This window comes from Sarcophilus harrisii, chromosome 4 (assembly GCF_902635505.1).
Source record: "Sarcophilus harrisii chromosome 4, mSarHar1.11, whole genome shotgun sequence".
Taxonomy (NCBI): Eukaryota; Metazoa; Chordata; class Mammalia; order Dasyuromorphia; family Dasyuridae; genus Sarcophilus; species Sarcophilus harrisii.
In genome coordinates this window covers 156,298,634-156,320,853 of record NC_045429.1, presented here as the reverse complement: position 1 = coordinate 156,320,853, position 22,220 = coordinate 156,298,634, and the positions used below count along the sequence as shown (strand labels likewise).

Below are 22,220 nucleotides of genomic sequence, written 5' to 3'. Positions count from 1 at the left end.
CATCAGACTATGCTTCTATTCATTAACACTCAAAAGGAAGTCTCTTAGCTACAGCCCTGTCCATGTCATTCCCATACTTTATGCTTTCACCCAGTCTTTCCTTCAATTTCAGAAGAAAAGAAAAGACTTTAATTCCTCTTAATTTCTTAATTCTTAAATCTTTAATCCTATTTCCACTTCCTTGCTCCCCAAACTTGCTCTAAGAATCCCCTGCAATTTCAATCTTATCTTCTTCATTGGTTTTTGTGTAACAAGCATATTCAAGTCTTATCTGCTTAATATGTATCATTTCTCTTCCACTTCAAAGGCAAAAAACATAATCACAACTTCCATTTCTTCTCTATCTATTCACTCAGCCCCTAAAATGTACCTTTCAGAAATTAGCAACAAATCCAATGGCCTATTCTTAGTCTTAAATTACTCAATTACTACTTGAAAGTTGCATTTCTTTTTTTTTTTTAATATCCTTTACTTCCTTTCTGTGACAATACATTTTTCTGGTTCTCTTCTATTTTTAAAAAATTATTCTTCTTTTGTTTCCTTCACAGGCTCCTTTTCCCCCTCAACACAGGTATACATAATGCCTCATTCTTGACTTTTTTCTTTCTGAACTCTCTCCCTTGGTGATTTTCTCTGCTCTATTTACTTTTATGCTGGTAATTCCTAAATATAAAAACCCAGAACATTTTCAGACAAAATATTATTTATCACACCCATTCCATATTGTACTTGTGAAGATGATTTTTAAAATCCAAGTGCAAGAGTCTATGTTACTTATAATTACATTAATCCCTTTGAATTTCTTTTTCTTTTATTTTTTTTCCCCTGAGGCAATTGGTCAAGTGACTTGCCCAGGGTCACACAGCTAGGACGTGGTAAGTGTCTGAGGCCAGACTTGAACTCAGGTCTTCCAGACTTCAGGGCTGGTGCTCTATCCACTGTACCAACTAGCTGCCCCCGAATTTCATCTTTTTATATAAAATTACACTAACATTCTTTGTTATTACTGTTTTGCTCGACCTTTTCAAGATCTTTTGGGTTTCTGCTGACCTCTCCTAACTTTGTGTCATCTGCAAATGTCATAAGTATGCCATTTAGACTTTTATCCAACTTAACCAGAAAAATGTTAAACAGCATAGGATCAAAAATAGATTCCTATGACACCACACTAAATACTCACTAAGATGACCACTGACCATTTATAAATATCTTACTTGTTGAATCTTGCAACTTAACTAATTTCAAACACATCTAAATATATTTATATCCAGCTCACATTTGTTTATCTTGTCTCCAAAAATAGCATGATTGTCAGATACTTTACCAACATCAACGTAAACTATAAATCCATCATCATTCTCCAGATCTATAAATCTAATCACCTTGTCATTAAAAAAAAAGGGGGGGGGGGAATGGGCTATGTAGGGTTTATTGATCCTCTTTTCAAACATGTCTTTTATTGTCTCTTGCTTTAACCTACAGAATTCTCTTATAAGAAAGTAAGGAAATAAAATCAACACACTTGTCATACCTAACAATATAAACCTACAACAGTTCTTATCTACAGAAGACAGTTAACTAGTGAAATATATAAAGTAAAAGAACTTCCTGGTGATGTTTTTCTCTCATATGTGCCTAAGCCAAATATAATGATAAGGTAATATATCTCCCAAGTTTTGGTAATCAATATTATCCAATGATGGTTCTTGTATCTGAAGGCATCTCAGTTAAGTGGCCAGGTAGCTTTTCAAGCAGTGAGTCTAAAAATTATAGCTTCCTGCCATCTTGATGATATGAATAGGTAATAAAGTATCTCAAAGAAAGCAAGCAAAGAAAACAAAAGAAAAAAAAAATGAATCCTGGAATCAGGAGAAAAAAATGAAGGTTTTTTAAGAGCTGACATGGCAAATCTTTCCTTTACATACAATTAAGCTGAATAGGAATAATAATGCTAAAACTAAAGCTACAACAGAAAAATTAAAGTAGTTACTTCATGATACAAAACCCCAGATTATTATGTATAACATTCTTTCTGGGTCTCACAAAAACCCAAGGAAACAAGATAATAATCTTCAAAATCCAACTCTCCCTATTTTGTGAAAGGAATTTTTTCCATTGCTAATTATACCTCTCTGACTCTAATGCATTTTCATTAAGCACCTGTAACAAAACTAAATAAGAATAATATCAGAATTGAAACTCATAAATATTAAACCTTCCCAAGGAAATGTTTACTAGACCTAATAATTAGTCAGACTAGCAAGTTTTGGATTTCATTTCTTTTGCTCATTTTTGGCATAGATGTGAATGAACAATAAAAAGTTTAACAGTTTGACATCAAGGAGAAAGAATAATTTGATTAATGTGCTTCAAAAATAAAGGAAAAACTGATAAAATACTTTAACATTTCAAACATTATGTCCATATTACTGCAAGATATAGCATTCTAAACATTGTAATCAAATACAAAAATTTTACAATGAAATGGAAAGCACACTGAATTTGAACTCAAAGAACATGAGGTCAAGTCCCAGCTTGGGCAAGACATTGGAAGAGTCACTTAGCCTCTCTAAAACTCAGTTGTAAAATGAAGGGGTCAGATTAGATAAAATCTTAAATCCCTTCTAGCTCTACATCTATAATCCTATGTAATATACATTTAAAAAAAAGTTTTTAAAACACCATCAAGCTTCATTTATTCCAAGTATCATGAAATAAAATACAACTGTCCTTTTGCACCACTTTCCTAAAATACATGGGGGAAAGAATTCTTTCTGTAGTGAAGAAATGCTAGTTATCATGGTAAAAACCACAAGACATGATCATATTATGTCAATTTATCCAAATCTTTCTTAACCCATTTTCCCCATTATTCTTCTTCCTTTCTACTTACCCCTCTTTTTCTTTTTAAAAAGTCACTTTAGCACATCCCACTTTTTCAATGACAATAAAGGAAGAAAAAAATCAAGTAATGAACAGAGATAAATGAAGAAAAGCTAAAAGTATTTAAGTTTTAAAATAACTTTGGGGATAGTTTAGATATGTAGAAAGTTAATAATCTCTTTCAAATTAGGTTTTGAATCTATCAAAGTAGGACATAAACTCTGTAGCCTTTCCTAAGGCAATATAGTAAACCACAAACAAAACAGTTTCAGCTATATAACGAGACTCATACACCAACATATATATTATGCTGAATTAAAAAACCTCAACAAAACTAACACAGAAAAGAAACTAGACCAAATAAACCCAAAGCCACATCATTTGCACTGTAAAATAATGACATTGCATAAATATTTATAGATGCATAAACATTTATATAATATGGAAAGCATACAAATAAAATCATAATTATAACTGCTTGTATATGATCAATACAACAATTAATTAGCCAATGAAAACTTGGAATTAATTAACTAATTTGGCTGTCAAGGATCATTTCCTCAGATGTGACAACCATTATACAGATTTTAAAAGAATGTATTTTTCCCCTAATGTTAAGATGACTTGACATTACGGAGAATGGCAAATGTTTTCCCCATTATGTAAGCACACAAATTTAAAAACATAAAACAAAAAACCAGAGCCTGCCACCATTCCCATTTAAGCACTCCACTGAACCATGCAGAACAGCTTTGTTTAAAAAAAAAAAAAAAAGAGAGAGAGAGAGAGAGAGAGACCAAAACAATGAATGGAAATTCAGGGTTAATAAAATTAATTTCAAACAAGCAAGCTAAGTGATTGACTTACAGGATCAGCTGGTGCAATGTTAGAATCAAATTGGGTCAGAGTTTGTGAGCTTGAAGAGCGTTCACTAAATGTCTCCCACTGCTGAACAGACAGAGGAGAGACAAGTCAGCATGATGAGAAAGATGGAGTAAAAGATCACTGGAGAAGATTTAGCAAAGTAATTCAGAAGTTGCACTGCAAGTTATGTGACATAGGCCTGACTTAGAATAAAACATCATAATATTATTTATTTTTCAAAAATATCTTACATGTTCCAATTACTTTTCTATCCTACATGTGTGTACCACTTTATTATGACCAAAGGTATATATCTATTTTGAACTCTAATGTTGAAAAGATTTATAAATTTGAAGGTCAGAAAAGTACAACAAAATATTTGGAAAGTAAACTAAAGTGGTGATCTATCTTGAAAGTGATTTTCAGGAGTTTAAAAAAATTTTGTTAAGATTATCTAGAAAATTATCTAAAAGTCTGTTCAAAATATTGCTGATACATAATCTAATGAAGCTATGAGTATTAAGTTATTAGTTGAAAATATTATTTTAGTGACTTAGCAGTGCAACTCCTGAAAGATGATTCTATTATGTATGTGCATATATTTAACACAAATGTATAGATATTTAATTATATATAATTGAGACAAAATGCAAAGAATTCTTGAATACATATTTGAGTTTTTGTCAAGTTGTAGCAAGTCAACCCCTGCAATCAGCACTACAGAACATGGCCATGCTAGATAACAAGACAGAACTGCCAATCAGGCATCCCCAATTCATGCTAGAAAAATTAGAATGCGGCCACAATGAGAGCAAATCAAGCATCATAGTATGTATTACAAATGACATTTTTTAATACAAAAAAAATTACTCTTCTAAAAGAGGTACATAAAAAAAAATTATACCTCTAAATAAATCAGTGGAAGGATGGGTCAACTTTAAATATATATAGCAGGTAAAATTTCAAAATGAAAGAGGCTATTTTGGAGAAGAATTTAGTGAAAATATAAATAAGAATCTTTATATGGGAAATTACACTAATACCATCAACATAAAATTGAGGTTTTATTGCAACTTCTATTATAAATAACTATGTAAATCCAAGGCTTTTTTTTTGGAGGGAAAAGGTAGAACTAACCTTTGAAATGGGAGCAGAAATGGAAACCAACATAAATGCAGTATATACACACCAATGTCAACATACATATACATCTACCCCATCATCCCAAATCGCCATTTGTACTTTAGAGTGGAATTTTTGTGCCTCTAACATGTCTCTACCACTTCAGAAGTTTCCAATTTGACATAATATGAACAAATAAAAAGTTATAAGAAATATATTTCTGGTCTATGGTTCTATATTCTAGGTTAAATTGATGGAAATTATCTGGAAGGAAAAAGGGAAATTCAGCATTACTCTTTTCAAAAGAACCATTTTTATCTGATATAAAAGTAGAATTTTTACCAGGAAATCTTTGAATTTTTGCTTTTTAAATATTATTAATAATATCTACTAGGGATAATAAACTAGTCACTGATGCTGTATCCTAGATGAAATGAACATTAAACTACATTTGATTTAGAAATTTTTTATTCAAAGGTCACATGAACAGCTTAAGTTTTAGACTGTAAGCTCCTTGAGGGCAGGAATTTTTCATGTTTGTCTTTGTATCCCCCGTACTCAGCACAAAACTATGGCTTACGTTTTATGTATCTCTATATGTTTTTTGTAAATAATTTTGAAATTTATACACTATAGTTGATGAATAAAGTACCTTAATATTAAAATGGTTTACACTAGTATAACTCTTTCTTAAATCACCCAAAAGGAATATAATTTGGTCACATAAGAGAGTACAACAAACACTAGTCTTAGAAGATATAAATTTGAGTTCTGGCTTCACTTTTTTTTTTTTTTTGTGGTTAAATTACTTAAATATCTCCATCTCAGTTTTCACATCTAAAATTGGGGAAATGGTGAATAAGACTCGGTTTTAGAGGTTATTTGTTGGGACAAAGCAAAAAGACAAATATAACTACCTTTACAACTCTAAATATGAATTGCTATTATTAGAATGACAAATAGGTATAAAGACTAAAGACCTAATAACAGATTTTTAATGAATACAGTATCTAGTGTGAATAAAGGATATTACAGACTACAGCTTTTGAATCTCAGAGGCCATCTACTCCAACTTCCTTCTTTTTACAGATAAGAAAACTGAGGTCAATTTAAATGATCTACTCATGATCACAAAGTTAATGAAATTGAATCCAGTCAGTGCTCTTTCCATACTGCCATCAGCAACTAGTTTTAATAATGAAGCAATGTAAATGTGGTACAGAAGACAGAATATTAGGTCTGGAGTCACAAGACCTAGGTTCAGACTGTGATTCAGAGGTTCATTAATAATATGATCATAGATGAATCAATCTCTCATGGCTTTATTTTCCTAAATGTTACCTAAGCTCCCAGATCTATTTTGAGTTAGCCACTTTACGAATCTTCAGTGGCTTATATTCTTTTTAAAAAATTCAATGCGAAATATACTGATTTTCCCCCCACAGAAAAAAGGGTGGAAAAAAACCTTTAATCTTCATGTTCTCTTTTGGCCACTAAAAAAAAAAAAAAAAAAAAAAATCACTTATGGCTCTCAACCACATTTCAAATATATGAATTTAATGCCATGAAAACTAATAGTGTGGCATTATCCTCTTTCATTCAATATCATAGCATGAAAGTGCATCATGGCTGCTATCATTTACTTACAAAGAAAAAATTGAAAATCTGAAGTGCTATTTTTTTTCTTTCTACATTGCCAAAATTACCCAAGAGAATCTCTGAAGCAAGCATTTATTTATGCTTTCTCTATTCTTACAGAAAAGGGAACCAATTTACTGGTGCCTTTCAAATGAAAATTAACATGAAAACTATAGTCTATACCACAACACTAAGCTACATTTGCTTGTCTTGGAATTTTAAATATGGTTAGAATGAAAAAGAACCCTAAAATGACATTTAAAAAGTTAGGTTATTAAGGAAAAATTATAATAAGCTAAATTATTAGAAAATGGTACATTTATAATAGAAAGACCTTTGCTTTGTACTCTTAACTGAGCTTTAACAGGTTTTGTTTTTTTATGTACATATTCTATACTAAATCCAATTCTTATAATAAACTCATTAATTTTTCTGATGGTTAAGTGCCATCACAAAGAAAAACAGTCCTTCTTAAATATGCACTTCACATAGGTAAATTGTAAAAGATTTTAAATGGTTCAGCTAATGTGAATTTTTGAAATATAAACTTAGAAAATTTACTTTATAAATTTTAAACAATACTAAAATCTTGTGCTATTTTAAACCATATTATTTTTCTAAAATATACTTTAAAGACTAGAGTGACACTAAAAAAAAAACCCAACCTTAAACTGGCTTTATATCGGACAGCTTTTATTACTTTAAATCTTTTTTAAGTCATTTAATTTGTATATCTCTAGTTCATAATTAAAAAAACAGATCTGATACACACTTCAGTACATTGGAATGCAAACTTAAATATTTAAAAAACCCAAAAGTGATTTTTAAAAAATCTCTGTATGCTTATTACTGAAAATTTAGATCGGATCTGGAAAGCTATATGACTTTTCTGGTACTGGGTCCGGTCCAAAGGGGAAATTAATTACAAGAGGGATAATGCATTTGGGTCTCAAAATTTTATCTGTAAAATGTGGATGGCAATACTTAAGAGTACCTACCCTACAAAGCTGCAACAAGGCTCAAGGGTGATCACATATGAAAAGCACTTTGTAAACTTTAAAGTGTTACAAATAATGACAGTCATGATATCAATTTAAAGTATAGGGAAGCACAGTGGTCTAGAAGGATAGTAGCTTATCCTATGGCTAGAAGGCTGTAGCCTTGGAGTAAAAACAACCTAGGTTCAAGTTCTGTCTCTGACGCACTCAAATGTATGAAGGGCAAGCCTATTATTTGTCAGTGTCCTAAGCAAATTAGTTAATAAATTACATAAAAATTTCCAGTCTTCATTGGATAAAATTTTCACTTCCGAAATCACAACTTGGGACAACCCTCTCATATTATTCTCCTTCCTCCCAACCCCATCCCTCAAACTTTACAGTATGATTCAGTAAGAATCAAAATTTCATTGCTTCAAAAAGAAAATTTTCTAAATTTTATATGCAAAGACAATTTTTGTTGTTACATATTAAACTGAGTAATAGAAATGCTTTCATTGAGTAGATTATTGATATGACCTCTAAATTTCCTTTTGATTTTAAGATTCTATGACAGCAAAAATCACTTGTTTAACACTTCTAAGGAACTCAACACTTGAAGTACTCATGTTTTCTTTTTATATTTTTGCTTAATGTTATAAGAATTCTACAAATGAATAAATAAGGAAATATTCCTACATCAAAGAAAAGGGAAGCTTTGCTAACCTCACTGCTCTGATTCAGTTCTGGCCAGGTCTGGTTTAATGATGGCATTGATGGTGACTTGCTTGGAGGTGCTTCTGCAGGAGACCCTGAGTAACCTACCTCACCTGACTGATCTCCGACATCTGCAATTTAAACAACAAAAAAATACAAATCAGATAACACATTCTGGAAATGCTGATTTTTAAAAAATGCCCACCAATTATTTTACATAATGATGTTATGTGATTTGTATCTCATATTTCTTGGATAGATATTTTAAATTTTTTAAACTGGTAGATAATATTGGCACCTGGTTTTAATTTTTTGACTTCACCTTAAATAATAAAATCATGTTATATATACATACACAAAATTACATATAATCTGATCTCAATATTAAGGAATTTCAAGGAGAAAACTCCTAAAGTAATAGCAAAGTTTCCCATTTTTCAAGAAAATAAATTCTTTAGTGATAAGTGAAGACAGTTAAGTATATTAATTATAATGTAATGCTATTTATCCATTAAAGGCAAGTGCCTCAAGTTGTTTTTCCTGGTAGTGGTGATATATTTCAAAACATTGATTTGCTCACATTATTTCTTACTGTTGTTATCAACAGTGTAATTATTCAAAACAACCAATGATGTAAAGGGTTGATTCTGTAACCACGGAATGGAATAAAGTTAACTATTATAATTGGGAATTCAATTAATTATGCAGTTCTTAACCAACTAAGCTGGTAAGCCACAGATCCACAAAGCTATTTTGTATCATTTTCTCAAGCATTTTATGAAGTATTGGCCTTCTTTAACCATAATAATAAATTCCCTTACTGTTATGAATAATGTTTAGTTTAAAATAATCACTAATTTTTATCACAATCCAATAATGGAGAGTAGTCCCATGAAAAATTTGTTTATGCTCAGGTTAAACTTTTCAAAACATTACTTATAATTCCCTTTGACCAACATAAATAATATACTCTTATGTTTTATATGTCCTTGAATGCATTCAACAATTTAAAAGAATATATAATTGCTAAATTAATAAAACATGCATGAATATTAATCAGGATTTGGGTCATGAATCTGGAAATTTAAGTTTTATTCCCAGATCTATCACTATGCTGCCATGTGATCTTGGGCAAGTCATGTAAACCATAGTAACCTCACTTTCTCCATCAAAAGGACATTTATCAAAATTTATACTGTATTATAAATAGTTTAAATCTGCTGTATAATACAAAACAGTACTGAACACAGGTTTTTTTTTTTTTTTTGACTTTCCAAAGCAAATGCAAGTAGATTCTTCAATAGTTATTTTTGATGCTTTTCTCTAAATTCCTTCATTTACTGGATCTTTCAACGACAAAATTCGTTTTGTTTTAAATATATGATGAGAGCATACTCTTTCTTGGTGTTATGTCATAGATATAGTGATTCAAAGTATCATAAGGCTCTGCCTCACCACCCCAATTTTCTGTCTTTGCATCAAAGGACTTCAAGTTCTAATTTTTCAATCCATCACTGTTTTTTCTTTTTACTACCTCTCAAATATTAGGACTATTATTTTTTTCCTTTTCAGTCCTTTTAGTTCTCAATAAAGACTGGCCTTAGTGTTCCTACTGTCAGGGGCAATAAAAAAACAACAAAATAGAGGCAGGTCTTAGGCACGGTTCTATAAAATATCTTGACTACAATACTTTTACGCTATTTTGCAAAATTAATGTGATAAAATAACAGCATTAGTTTACTTGTGGGATATTCTGGGGTTGGAAATTCTATATTACAGAGATCTAAGCTGTATAGGTTATTCTAGCTCCATCTAGATTCAAAAATATGCATAACTATTATAGAATTAGGTTAAGGAATTGTCTAATATAAGGCAGGCTCAAGCCCTGACTCAATCTAGAATCAAGACTACAGACTCAACCTTACTGGTATTCTTTGATTTTGAGATATTAGGCTACTCTGGGCAATCTACTCAATCTACAGAGTTACTCTGTATCATTTAGGTCCCCAGAGACTGGGACCTTATTCTTATATCCTGGAGGTTACCATAATAAAGACCTAGTCTCTACAGTCACATAAGTGCTTATACCTCTTAAATGTGCAATGCAATTAATTTTTCCCATCCCCTATACATCTAAATAATTATTCTTAATAGAATTCAACTATATACCTCTACAAATGCCACATAATCTTTTAGCTTTGTCCTACTTCTTGTATAAAGCTATGATGGTAAGAAAAAAGCAGTAAAGTACATTTGGAAAGAAAGCTCATTCCTACTATAAGCTGGCAGTCACTCATTTGAGAAGGAACATCAAGCTCCACAATAATGTACACCTTCATCAACTTCATTTCATATATATGCTCCAGCAAATTACAGCTTCAGATCCACATATAAAAGTTAGTCCTTAAGACTTTATCCTTGTGGAGGCAGGGGTGTAAATTTACTCTTACCTGATGCAGTGTTCCAACCTAGCCTCCTGCTGGAACACTGTGTCAACCCTGCCTCCCTCCTGCTGGTTCTGTTCTGCCCCTGACATCATCACAGAGCATCAGGGCTGAAAAAGAAGAGTATGATCCTAAATTATTTTTTAAGCCAACCCCAAGAGTGCTTTTACTCAAAAGGCACTTTCCATGTATAAGAGTGCACTGGAAGAGATAACACAGTATATATAACTACACTGGCATGCTGTTTACCTACTTTTCAGATGTAATGATTGCATTAAATGAGACGAGATCACTCAGATGAGGGAATCAAAAGGCAGAAATTTCTGTCACTAGTTTCTATTCTTCCAAATAGATAAAATATACTATAAGTCTGCCTCTCATCCCTTTCTACTATGCTAAATTAGCTACCCCTTTTCCTAAAGCTATTTAATCCCATTTGACTGATGATGATCAGATCAGTCATCTTATTCACATGACAATGTACACTATTTGAATTTAGTTTTCCAATATTACAGTTAATGATATATTTAAATTTTACTACAAAATATAGTACACTCTTTTAATCCACTAAACCTACTTGCTTGAAAAAAAAAGTGTAATTTGCCATTCCTTAAACTATTTCTTTTTCTTTTATTAGGTTACTAAGCTTAAAATGAACCCTAAGTATATCATGGCATTTTTATCTTCTATTTACTGGAACTATCACTTTTAGAAGGAAAAAAATTCAACATAAAAACCTAACTAGTTCTACTCTTAATGCTTAGAAAATAATTTTTCATTTGTGATCCACCCCCCCCCCCATCTAAAGTAATACGAATATTAAGTGAATAATGAAGCTTTTAAGTTTCCTTTTTTGAATTAGTTACTAGGAAACTAAATAGTCAAAATTAACATCCAACTGTAATATTCACATCAAAAGCCTGGAAGCATTTTGTACTTATGTTCCTCTTAGAAGGTCTGTATTTTTTTTTTTTTCTTTTCATTTTAATTGTCCTATATCTTGTTTTCTGTCTGTGGTCAACAAATCCTTGTAAAAACAGATATAAGCTCTATTAGTTTTCTATATCTGGAGAAAGCCTACTCTGTTGGTCTACAAAGATAAAACTTAAATCATCTGGTGGCATCTGACAAAGTGAACAACACTACCTAATAGGAAAACAGCCAATCTGTAAAGGGTTAAATCACAAATTCAAAAAGTATGATGGCAGCAGACTGCTAAACAGACAATAAAACAAAGCAGACAATAAAACTGCTAACTTGTACTTTTTTCCTCATCTTTATTATCTTCTATAGCATCTAGAACAATGAATTACACATAAAATGATTATTTCTCGAACTGAATTTAAAAATGGAGTCTAACGTTCTAACAATGTTATATATGATGTACTTTCTTATTCAAAGTATATACAATCATTTCTTGGACCTATAATAACAAGATAAAAAGTAAATTCTCTTCTGCTAAAGGCAGTTTTTAATAGTACTCAAAAATAAAAACTTCAAAAATAAGAGAAAGAAATTAGGAAGGCCTGAATCTATACTATAAAAATATTATGCATTAAAGAGGAACCCAAGAACAAATCTATTACAAAGAGGAAAAAAAAAAAAAACTAAGTCGCTCAGTATGTATCCTTAAATCTCCAATTCCTGAATATATCTAACAAATCTAGAATTGATAAAAGTCAAATGTGCTAATATAATTTATCAAAGAAGTCCTAAGAGTCAGTACACATATCAAGGCTAAAAAAGAACAGATAAGAATTAACTTAAAAACTAAATAAAATCTAGAAGCCAAGTAACAGACTGATGAATCTGTATACTACCAAGAAATGACAGCACACTAAAAATCTTCACAAAATTGCCCCATCATGCTATTAGCTTTCAAAGGGCTGGAGTTATATGGCATATCCATCATGCTCTAAATTGTCATCCCTACTCTATAGTTTGCAGTTTTGCCACCCTGACCTTATATTTCAAGTGATATATTAAATGGGATTTAATTTATAAAAGCTTTAGATTTAAATTAATTGGTGTTTATAACTAATTTATAGATGATATGATATAATTACACCTAATCTATAAATATAGTATGATGATATAATCTATAAATCATACTAACAACTAATATTCCTTAATATGTCTTTAGTAGAACAAGAAATCACCAGGGCTTTTTACAAGTGAGTGAAATATGTATACACAGAAACACACGTATATACACACAGACACAGACAGACACACACACACACACAAACACAATGAAGAAATTTTATAAATACCTACATTAAAGCTATAATGCAATGCCTCATTTTTGTGGGGAGGTAACCCTAAGCCCTTGAACACTATGCCAACTAAGCACTGATGGTCCATTAAGCTAAAAAAGTTTAAAATATGGGCTAGACTATATTTGACATCCAAGAACCAGCCTTAATTCAGAGTATCTTGTTATCATGTACTAGCCAATAAATGATGAAATATTTTTGTCCATAACCAACTTCTGAAAACCTTTTATTAAGATACGGAAGGGTTTTGAGCTATTAATCAAGGAAATATTCAAGCTAATGAAATCATATGCTACCTTAAATATTCTTATATATCCAGCGGGGATTTCAAAACACTAAAACCAAGAATTATTAGAAAAATGGTCTCAGACCGATATAACAGATGGAGAAACAGAGAGGGATGTTTAAAACTTGCCCAAGGTCACATGAGTAATTTGCAAAGCTAACAGAAATTTATTATTTTTGACTCTAAGGATTCTGCTCTTATCAACAAAGAAATTTCATGCCTTTTCTTACTCATAAGATAGGCAGCAGTAAAGCCAATCAATTTTAATTTCTGGGATACTGGAAGAACCCTTCATCCGTGTGTACATATTCCTGAGAACTTATTTTAGGTTTTAATTTTATTTTAAAGAATACCTCATCATTCATAGGGGAACACCAAACACCATACTTATAAATAATACTTCAAGATATGAATCTAAGGAAATCTTATCTATAAGTTCATTTATTCTTTATGAAGAAAGCTGTGGGAAATATATGTATTACTAAGGTTCTCACTGCACAAGAATTAAACTATATCCTTCTCCCTTTTTGGCTTACCTTTGAAACAAACACCAAACTTGTTATTTAACCAAACTCTTAAATTTTAGATTTATTTGAACCAACAGAAAATATTAACTTAGCCACTTAAAGAAAAATCTATTCATGGCATTTTATGTTGCAAAAAATTTCTTCATATCGTTAAGCTTGAATTGATTATAAAGTTTTAAAAGTTTATCAAAAGGTAAACAATAGTTTTCTTGACCTATCTATCTTACCTGCTGAATCTTCCAAATCAATCAGTTTGGGCATTAAGCTTTCAGGTAGTTTTTCAGGTAAGTCATAACCATTCTTCCTAGCAACTACCAGATGAAAAGCAGCACAAAATTCATCCAGTGTCAAAGCGCCATCTTTATCAAAGTCTGAGAGTTCCCTAAAAGATAAACTTTACTATAAATGATGATCAAATTCTTTCCCATTCATTTTACTTCTCAATAAGGAGAAGCAAAATTTTTTTTTTAAAATTCAGCAATTAATGCTCTAAAAATAAACATGTCCTGTTTCAACCTGTTTATATTTTGAAATTCAATACTAGACTTATGCTTTGATTCATTTATATGTATTGATTTACTGCTACAATTTTACAATAATATTCTACAATAAATTTCTCAAGAAAAACAGTTACTATTATAAGAAAATGTTTTGTCATCTAATCTGACATACTCTAATTTTTATCTAAGTTTTCTTTTTTCCCAAAAAGAATTTGTTCTGAACAAGTCACACAATGATTTTGTTTCAAACCACATAGCAGTTTATGTCTGTGATGAAAGGTGAGTATTGTGTTTAAGCCCATTCTTAGTATGGGGCTTATCACAAACTTGTTCAGAGACAAAAGTGATCAATTCAACCATGCATGAGCAAACTGGCTTTAATTCCATGCATTTCAATAGCACTATGTTGGCAATATGAAGTAATTGGTACAGCTTTATGGATTTTAAACTTTTACAAAGTATGCATAGCTGCTTTTGCACTATCTTTTATGGTTTTTATTTTAGAGAGAAAAATGTCAATTGGGTGATCATTGGATTTTTATAAGGTAGGCAGTCTACTATGGTACTATTTATTTTCTGAAAGACTACCAGTTGGAAACTCTTCTGAAACAAAATATATGGCCCAACTATGACATACCACACACTTACCAAATATGAGAAAGTTCAAGAATAGGGAGTTTTGATTTTGTAAAAAACTCTTTAGCTGCAGATCCTGAAATATTAAAACAGTGATGTTTAATGTTGGTTGTAAATTTATAGATCTAAGGACAAAAGTTTGAGGTATAAGAAGACATTTGATTATTTGGAAAGTGCCCTTTATAGTAAAATGTATAGGGTTTTTTTTTGAGTTTGTTTGTTTGTTTTGGCCCCAGTGAATATAAACCCTTTGTAGATAAATCATGCCAAGTTAAGAATTATAAATTGTTTATATATTGTCCAAATTTGATAACTGCAAAGCCTTTGAACCAGTGCCTAAAGTTATGAAACTGAGACTAGGGCCTGCCATGTCTATAATAATTTCTGTTTTTTAGCAACTCACCTGGAATAAATCCGTTTAGATCAGGTTGAATGGTTTTAAACTGATTTACATAATACTGTCTTTGTTCATCTGTTATTTTCCAGGGATCATCATAACTACTGGATTGCCTACGAATTTCATTGGCAGTTGTAGCTGATGCTACAGTTCGTACTGTTGTCTGGTCCTGTAATGAAACATTTTTTCCTCAGTATATTATCTATCTATATGACCATATGGACCATCGTTTCTAGACTACTTGTCCTTGGAAGTAAAATAAACTTTTTTGTAGAATTTTTTAACATCAAAAGCTTTAAACTCATCTGCAAACCACATATTTAAGACAATTAGGTTATCAGGAGTTTATTTGCACAATGATATAAATGGATAGAAATGATGATAATTATGTATGCAACTCAAAGTTATGAGAAATATGCTAAGAAAGCCAAGCAAAGATACTCCTAAATGTGGGAACCTTTAAAAATTCTCTTTAAATTTTAGAAAATTTTTATTTTAAATGAAGTCAAAACCTTTAGTGAACATTCCAGTAGAACTAGACTGTTGCAGAAAAGGGTACAGAACAGATTAGTGTTCTCTGCAAAATAGTGAGCTTCTACTTATGAAGTCTGCAATAGCAAAGAATGAAAAAAAAAATGATTGCAGCAATAATTGAAATGAAGCAAATAAAATGCAATACCAATAAAATGTCACACCTGGACAGAAGCAGGATGCATGGCTAAAAGAGTACTGGTTGGTGGAGTATCTGCAAAACTGACCCAGTTTTCTTGAGGTGGAGGTGGAGAATGGCCAGACCACACTGCATCACCAGCTGAAGAACCTGGAAGAAGAGAAATAAATCTATAACAAATAAAAATATGTAAATCATAAGAGCTTCCTTTAAATGTGAATGAAAAAAATTAGCCTCTTAAATAGAATTGTTTTGTTCATTTAAAAACTTATCTCCTAAATAGTTTGCTTTTTCACCCAATATTTGTCATTCTAATATATAGATGAGAATAAATATCCTGGAAAGTAAATACTAGTCTCCTCTATGTCTTAATAATCTGACAAAATTACAGCATGACTATAAATATTTCAGTATAAAAGAAAAGACAATAAGGATTAATCTATTTTCAACTGCTATATGAAAGCTTAATTTAACTTAGTAACCCATAATTCTAAATTGTCTTAGAAAACTGACTTTCCATCTCCCTTAAACACTAATAAACATTATTTCAAAATCACTTTATATGCTAAGAGTACATAAATCACAATCTTAATAACATGTACCTGTTTGTGCCTCACTAAATGGTGACCAAAAGGGCCCAGGTCCAGCAAGAGAACGTTCATTATTTCCTCCACTGGGGTGGCGGTTATGCTTCCTCCATGTGTGTGGAGAAGTTGGAGGGGACTGCTGGGGTGAAACTACTGGAGATGTGGATTCCTAAAGAAAGAGGAAAAAGAAATTTTAACAAATCATATAAAAAGTGAACATTTCAACTCTGTCTCTTCTTTAGTTATCTTTATGTTTTTTTTTTTTTTTTGGTCTTATTCTCATAATTAACATTTCTAAAATTATATCAAATAAAAACAGTGTGCTTCCTTAATATAACCCTGCATAGACTGGTAGAACTTATAGTATATTTTCACTGTATGTTGATGTTTACTTTTGATTTTAGATATTTTATGATATTTTTCAAAGTACCATTTTATGCTTTTATCTATAGGAGTTTTAGCATCAATTGTATTAACCGATTTTTGCATGCTACAAAGTAAGTTAAGAAAAAAAAAACCCAACACCATTTCTATGTAATAACAACAAAATTCAACTACAAGAAAAAAATATTTGAGAATCAATCTACTAAAAATCATTAAACATTTATATAGATTCAGCTGCAAAATGCTACTTAAAGAATGTCTTAAATATCTGGAAGAATGTTTATGGCTGGGCCATGCCAATATAATAAAAACATTTGTAAAATAATAACAATTGAGTTAATTTACAAAGGAATGCTAGACATACCACAAACATTTTTGAGGAACAAAGAATCCAGCATGTCAAGGGAAATGAAGGGAAAAGGTGGAATGTAGAAAAAATAGAATTTCCGGACCTCACACTATTATAAAGTAGCAAGTGTGTAGATAAAAATAGAAAAGGGTTATCAATGGAAGTAACTTGTCAAGAGAACCAGAAACAATGGAATTCAGTAGTGCAGTTTTTGACAAGCCTGAAAACATAAAATTCCATAGCAAAGAATATCCTACTTCCTGAGAACTAAACTGGAAAGAAATTTAATTGAAATTATCTTCACATTTCACAATAAACTCACAATGGATGTTACTTGAATATTTAAGATCATAACAAATAGAAGCAGATTATATACTTTTCACCTCTATGAGTAGATGAATTTCTTAAAACAGACAAGAGATAGAACAATTATAAAAGATAAAATAAATAATTTTGATTATGTGAAATTGAAAAACTATAGCACAAACAAAACTAAAGCATTTAGAGTAAGAAAGGGGAAAAAAACCTTTGTATTAAATATCTTTAATAAAGGTTGTTATCCAAAATACTGACAATGAACAGAAATATATACAGCTGAAAGCCATTCCCTAACACTTAAGTCATTAAAAGATATAAACACACTGCTCAAAAGAATTATAAGCTATTAACTATGTGAAAGAATGCTCCAATCATCAAATAATAAGATAACTTTTTATCAAAATATCCATAAGGTTTCACATACATCCTGCAATTTGTTAAAGATTATAAAAGATGGGTATATCACTGTTAGAGGGGACATAGAAAAATAAGCACACTAGTGCATTCTGATGATGACATTCATATGATTTACATTTCCATTTCACATGTAGAAAGAAGTGTTTTAATGTTATATAAATACCACCCTGAATTAAGACAAGAAGTTAGGAATAGCCTAACTTTGCTTTACTAGAAGATGTCAAATTAATTGCAGACCACTTTGGAAGGAGCTATAGCTATCTGCTTTAATAACTAAAAAATCCATAATTTCCTAATATAAAACACTGACTTTAGTCACGCAATTGCGAGATATTTTTTCAAGTAACTTTCTTTCTGGTAAAGTACTAGAGAACTAGAGGTAGACCAGGGGAACATTAATGAGAAGGAGACAATGCCTTATTAAAATGTAAAACTATGCAAAGTGTTCATCCCTTTCAGCATATTCCCTTTTTTGCTGCAACATAAAGAGGAAGACATTTATTTCTTTATGATTATGAATATCAAGTATACTCACTAAAAGAGTTTGCAAGACTCACATTAGTGTCTTTCAGCTTAAAATAACTATGGACCAGACAACCAAAATAAACAAAAAGCAAGACCCCACCACAACCAAAAACAAACAAAAAAAGTTATAAAGCAATTTTATAGAAGGGAAAAAAAAGGAACCCAAAGAATATTAAAATGTCTTTCCAAATGTCCTCTACACACAATTTCTTGGCTATATTAACTACTGTCACAGCTTTAGCTATGCTTTTTATTCAGAATTTATATTTACATTATACTTTTTGAATTTATATTCCTGATCTTGAGCTCTTATTTGTTTTACATTTTCAATAACCCATAACTAATCTGTGCCTAAAACCTGATACTGAACTAATTCTGAAATAGTAACTTTTCCCAATTTTACTCATGACACCCACAATCAACCTGACTTATCAAATCTTCAATTTATTTTTCTTGCCCTCTAATAGCTAAACCCGTGGCCTATCAGTCAATAATTATGATTCTTCCTCGACTATGCCTCTAATTTCAACCTCTCTTCTATCTGAATAGAAACCATTCTAGTGCAGGTTAATACTTTTGACTATATATGATTTTATTTTTGAGATTACATCTCCTTTATCTCAATTGGAATGACAATGAACATGACACATATATATATAAAAAAAAAAGCTTGTAATATAGTTAAGAATAGACACACACGAATAGCTTAAAAGCAAAAACTAAATAATCATGGCAATATGTTACATGAGTGCTCAAATTTTATGAAGTAAAAGAATACCTGTAGATTTAGGTTCAAAAGGCTTTTTTTAAAAAAGGTTAACTTTTTTGTGTTATGAATATGACTCAGGTCTTTCTGACTTCAAGTCTACCTTCCAACTACAAAGAAATAACTATAAATAAAACTAATTATACTGAAATATAATTAACAAAATATATTTTTTAAAACGTTCACAGAGCCCAGGTTAAGAACTCCTTTTATTTAAAAAGGGGAAGATTTAAACTATCCCATATTGATATGAATATCGTTTGCCCCACCCATAAATTAAGATTTCTTTGAAAGGAAAAAGAGGCACATTGAAAAATAATTACATAATACTTATTGTGTATCTAAGTTATATTTTAATATATTTAACATCTACTGGTCATCCTGCCATTTAGGGGAGGGGGTGGGGGGGGGGGTAAGAGGTGAAAAATTGGAACAAGAGGTTTGGCAATTGTTAATGCTGTAAAGTTACCCATGTATATATCCTGTAAATAAAAGGCTATTAAATAAAAAAAAATAAAAAATAAAAAAAAATAAAAATAAAAAAAAAAAAGAAAAATAATTACATAAAATTATCATGCTAAAAATATTTTCATGAAGTCTTTTATAATTTCTTTCAATTCAAATATTTTCTTAAATGGACACCTACTATTTTCCATCTCTATATGATATTCATTGTCATTCCCTTTATTTCAATTCTTTTATGTCTTCTTCACTACTATAACTACTATTAAAGGCCATACTCAGGTTTTTTGAAAGATTAAATTGGGGGTGGGGGAGAAGGCAGCTAGGTGGTACAGGGAAGACAGCACTGGCCCTGGAATCAGAAACACCCAAATTCAAACTCAAACTCAGATACTTAACACTTATTAGTTATGTGATCTTGGGCAAGTCACTTAATCCCAACTGCCTTGCCCAAAAAAAAAAAAAAAAAAAGAAGAAGAAGAAGAAGAAAAAGAAAAAGAAAAGACAAATGGGTATCCCAAAAATCTCAGAGCATGTTTTTTAAGCTTTCATAGCTTGGGATTTTGAGACACTATTATCTTAAGGAACTATTTTTGAGTCTATTACAGTATCAATACACATAACAGATTCTCAAAAAATGCTTGGATAAATACATTTATGTATTACAGATTACCTGTTGATCTGTAGATGTACGTGGCTGGACGGCATCATGGCTAACAGAGCCCTTTTTGACCTGTACCCTACCAGGTGGTGGAGGAATTACACCTGAATAGGAACCTTGATTCTCAGTATCTGAAGAATATGAGGTTGTGTGTCGAGATTCTTGTTCATTCTTTGAGGCTCCAAATCGGGGCAAGGGGAGATCCTTTACTATCAAAGATATAATTATTAATAGCAATTTTTAAATCATCTTAAAATTAATAAAACAAGGTTAAATCCTTAGATACTCTGAATTTACTAAGTGCCTACAGCACCCTTTATTTGTGTTTGCTGAAATGAAAGTACTCAATACTACAATAGACTTTTTAGAAAACTTTCTTAAATGACTTGTGTAGGAACTTTTATTGTTCTTGTTCGATTTCAATTGCATACAACTCTTTGTGATCCTACTTGGGGTTTTCTTAACAAGGTACAGGAGTGGTCTGTCATTTTCTTCTCCAGCTCACTTAACAGATAAGGAAACTGAGGCACTGGGTAAATGACTTGCCCAAGGCTACACAGTTATAAAGTATCTAAGGTCATATTTGAACTCAAGAAGATAAGTCTTCCTGATTTCAGATCACTTAGCTGCCCCAAGGAAGGACCTTACTTAGAAGCAATAATGGATTGTACTAAAATTCAAATTCAAACCAAGTGTCTAAGTAAAGCATATTTAAAATAATGACTAATTTTTTAATTTAACACAGTGGCATTTTATTCAATATATTATCTCTGTGATTATTTGGTACCTATTAGAGACAAGATACAATAGTCAATTGTGTTTAATACTATAGTGAGGTATTAATTAATATTGGTTCCTGTTAACTAAGTAGAGCACAGCACGCACGCGCACACACACACACACACACACTTTGATTTATCACAACCAAGTCCTAGGCCCTTGTCTAGTTTAGTTAGGAAGATAGAATGATAACCACTACAGAGAAAAAGAATAATTCACAGGGTATTCATTTAAGGTAATAATCAAAACAATTGTCTTATGGAATTGATCTCATTACATGTCATTTTTTGGTTTTATTTTTCAAAATCTTATTTCATAAGGACCACTGAGATAAGGAGACATAGAGTCCTAATGACAGATGGGAAAGATGGATAGAGAAATAGATATTCAAGAAGAGAAATAGATATTCAACAGAGAGGACAGAAATATGAAGAAAGGCAAAGAAGAAGAGATATATATTCAGCATAGCTGGGAAAAGATATAGATCCAACACATGGTTGATTTGTAATTCCTGAGTGGAAAAAAAAAAACTATGTTAACCCATATGCAAGACAGATTTTTAAAAGGATGTGAAATTTCTTTTTAAAAGGTTCTTTTTATGACTACTTTGAAAATTAAAGCAACTAATGGCATAGTATTAGCATATGAGACCTGAATTTTGAAAGCATGAGTTAATCTGCATGGTATACTTACTAGCTGGATGACCCTGGGCAGATCACTTAACCATTTTGTACTTTAACTTCCTTATCTATAAAATGGAGATAACAATAGTACCGACATCCTAGGATTATTATAAGTATAAAATGAACTATTTTAAAATAGTTTGTAAACTTTGACAAAGGCTAACTATTATTATATAAGGAGCAGCTGGGAGATGCAGTATATACAATGCTTGGAGGCAGGAAGACCTAAGTTCAAATTCAACGTCAGAAATCTCCTACCTGTGTGAACATGGGCAAGTCAGTTAATCTCTTTGGATCCATGATGCAATGCAAGGAAGTAACAAATCACTCCAATATCTTTGCTAAAAAAAC

The 22,220-nt window shown here is 31.1% G+C and overlaps 1 protein-coding gene across 9 annotated transcripts in view; it reads right to left on the bottom strand.

Moving 5' to 3' along the window:
* Positions 1-22,220, bottom strand: part of REPS1 (RALBP1 associated Eps domain containing 1) — an 84,131-nt gene that overhangs the window by 29,465 nt on the left and 32,446 nt on the right. For 4 of the 9 annotated variants that reach the window (XM_023503231.2, XM_003769497.4, XM_023503233.2 and 1 more), the window contains exons 3-10: positions 20,419-20,615; positions 16,540-16,693; positions 15,963-16,087; positions 15,274-15,436; positions 14,883-14,946; positions 13,962-14,116; positions 8,211-8,332; positions 3,751-3,831 (exon numbers count right to left, since the gene is read on the bottom strand). In XM_023503231.2, the coding sequence (XP_023358999.1) occupies positions 3,751-3,831; positions 8,211-8,332; positions 13,962-14,116; positions 14,883-14,946; positions 15,274-15,436; positions 15,963-16,087; positions 16,540-16,693; positions 20,419-20,615 (1,061 nt within the window). The remainder of the gene's footprint in view (positions 1-3,750; positions 3,832-8,210; positions 8,333-13,961; positions 14,117-14,882; positions 14,947-15,273; positions 15,437-15,962; positions 16,088-16,539; positions 16,694-20,418; positions 20,616-22,220) is intronic. The other 5 variants (XM_023503236.2, XM_003769498.4, XM_012549369.3 and 2 more) reach the window with 3 other exon arrangements.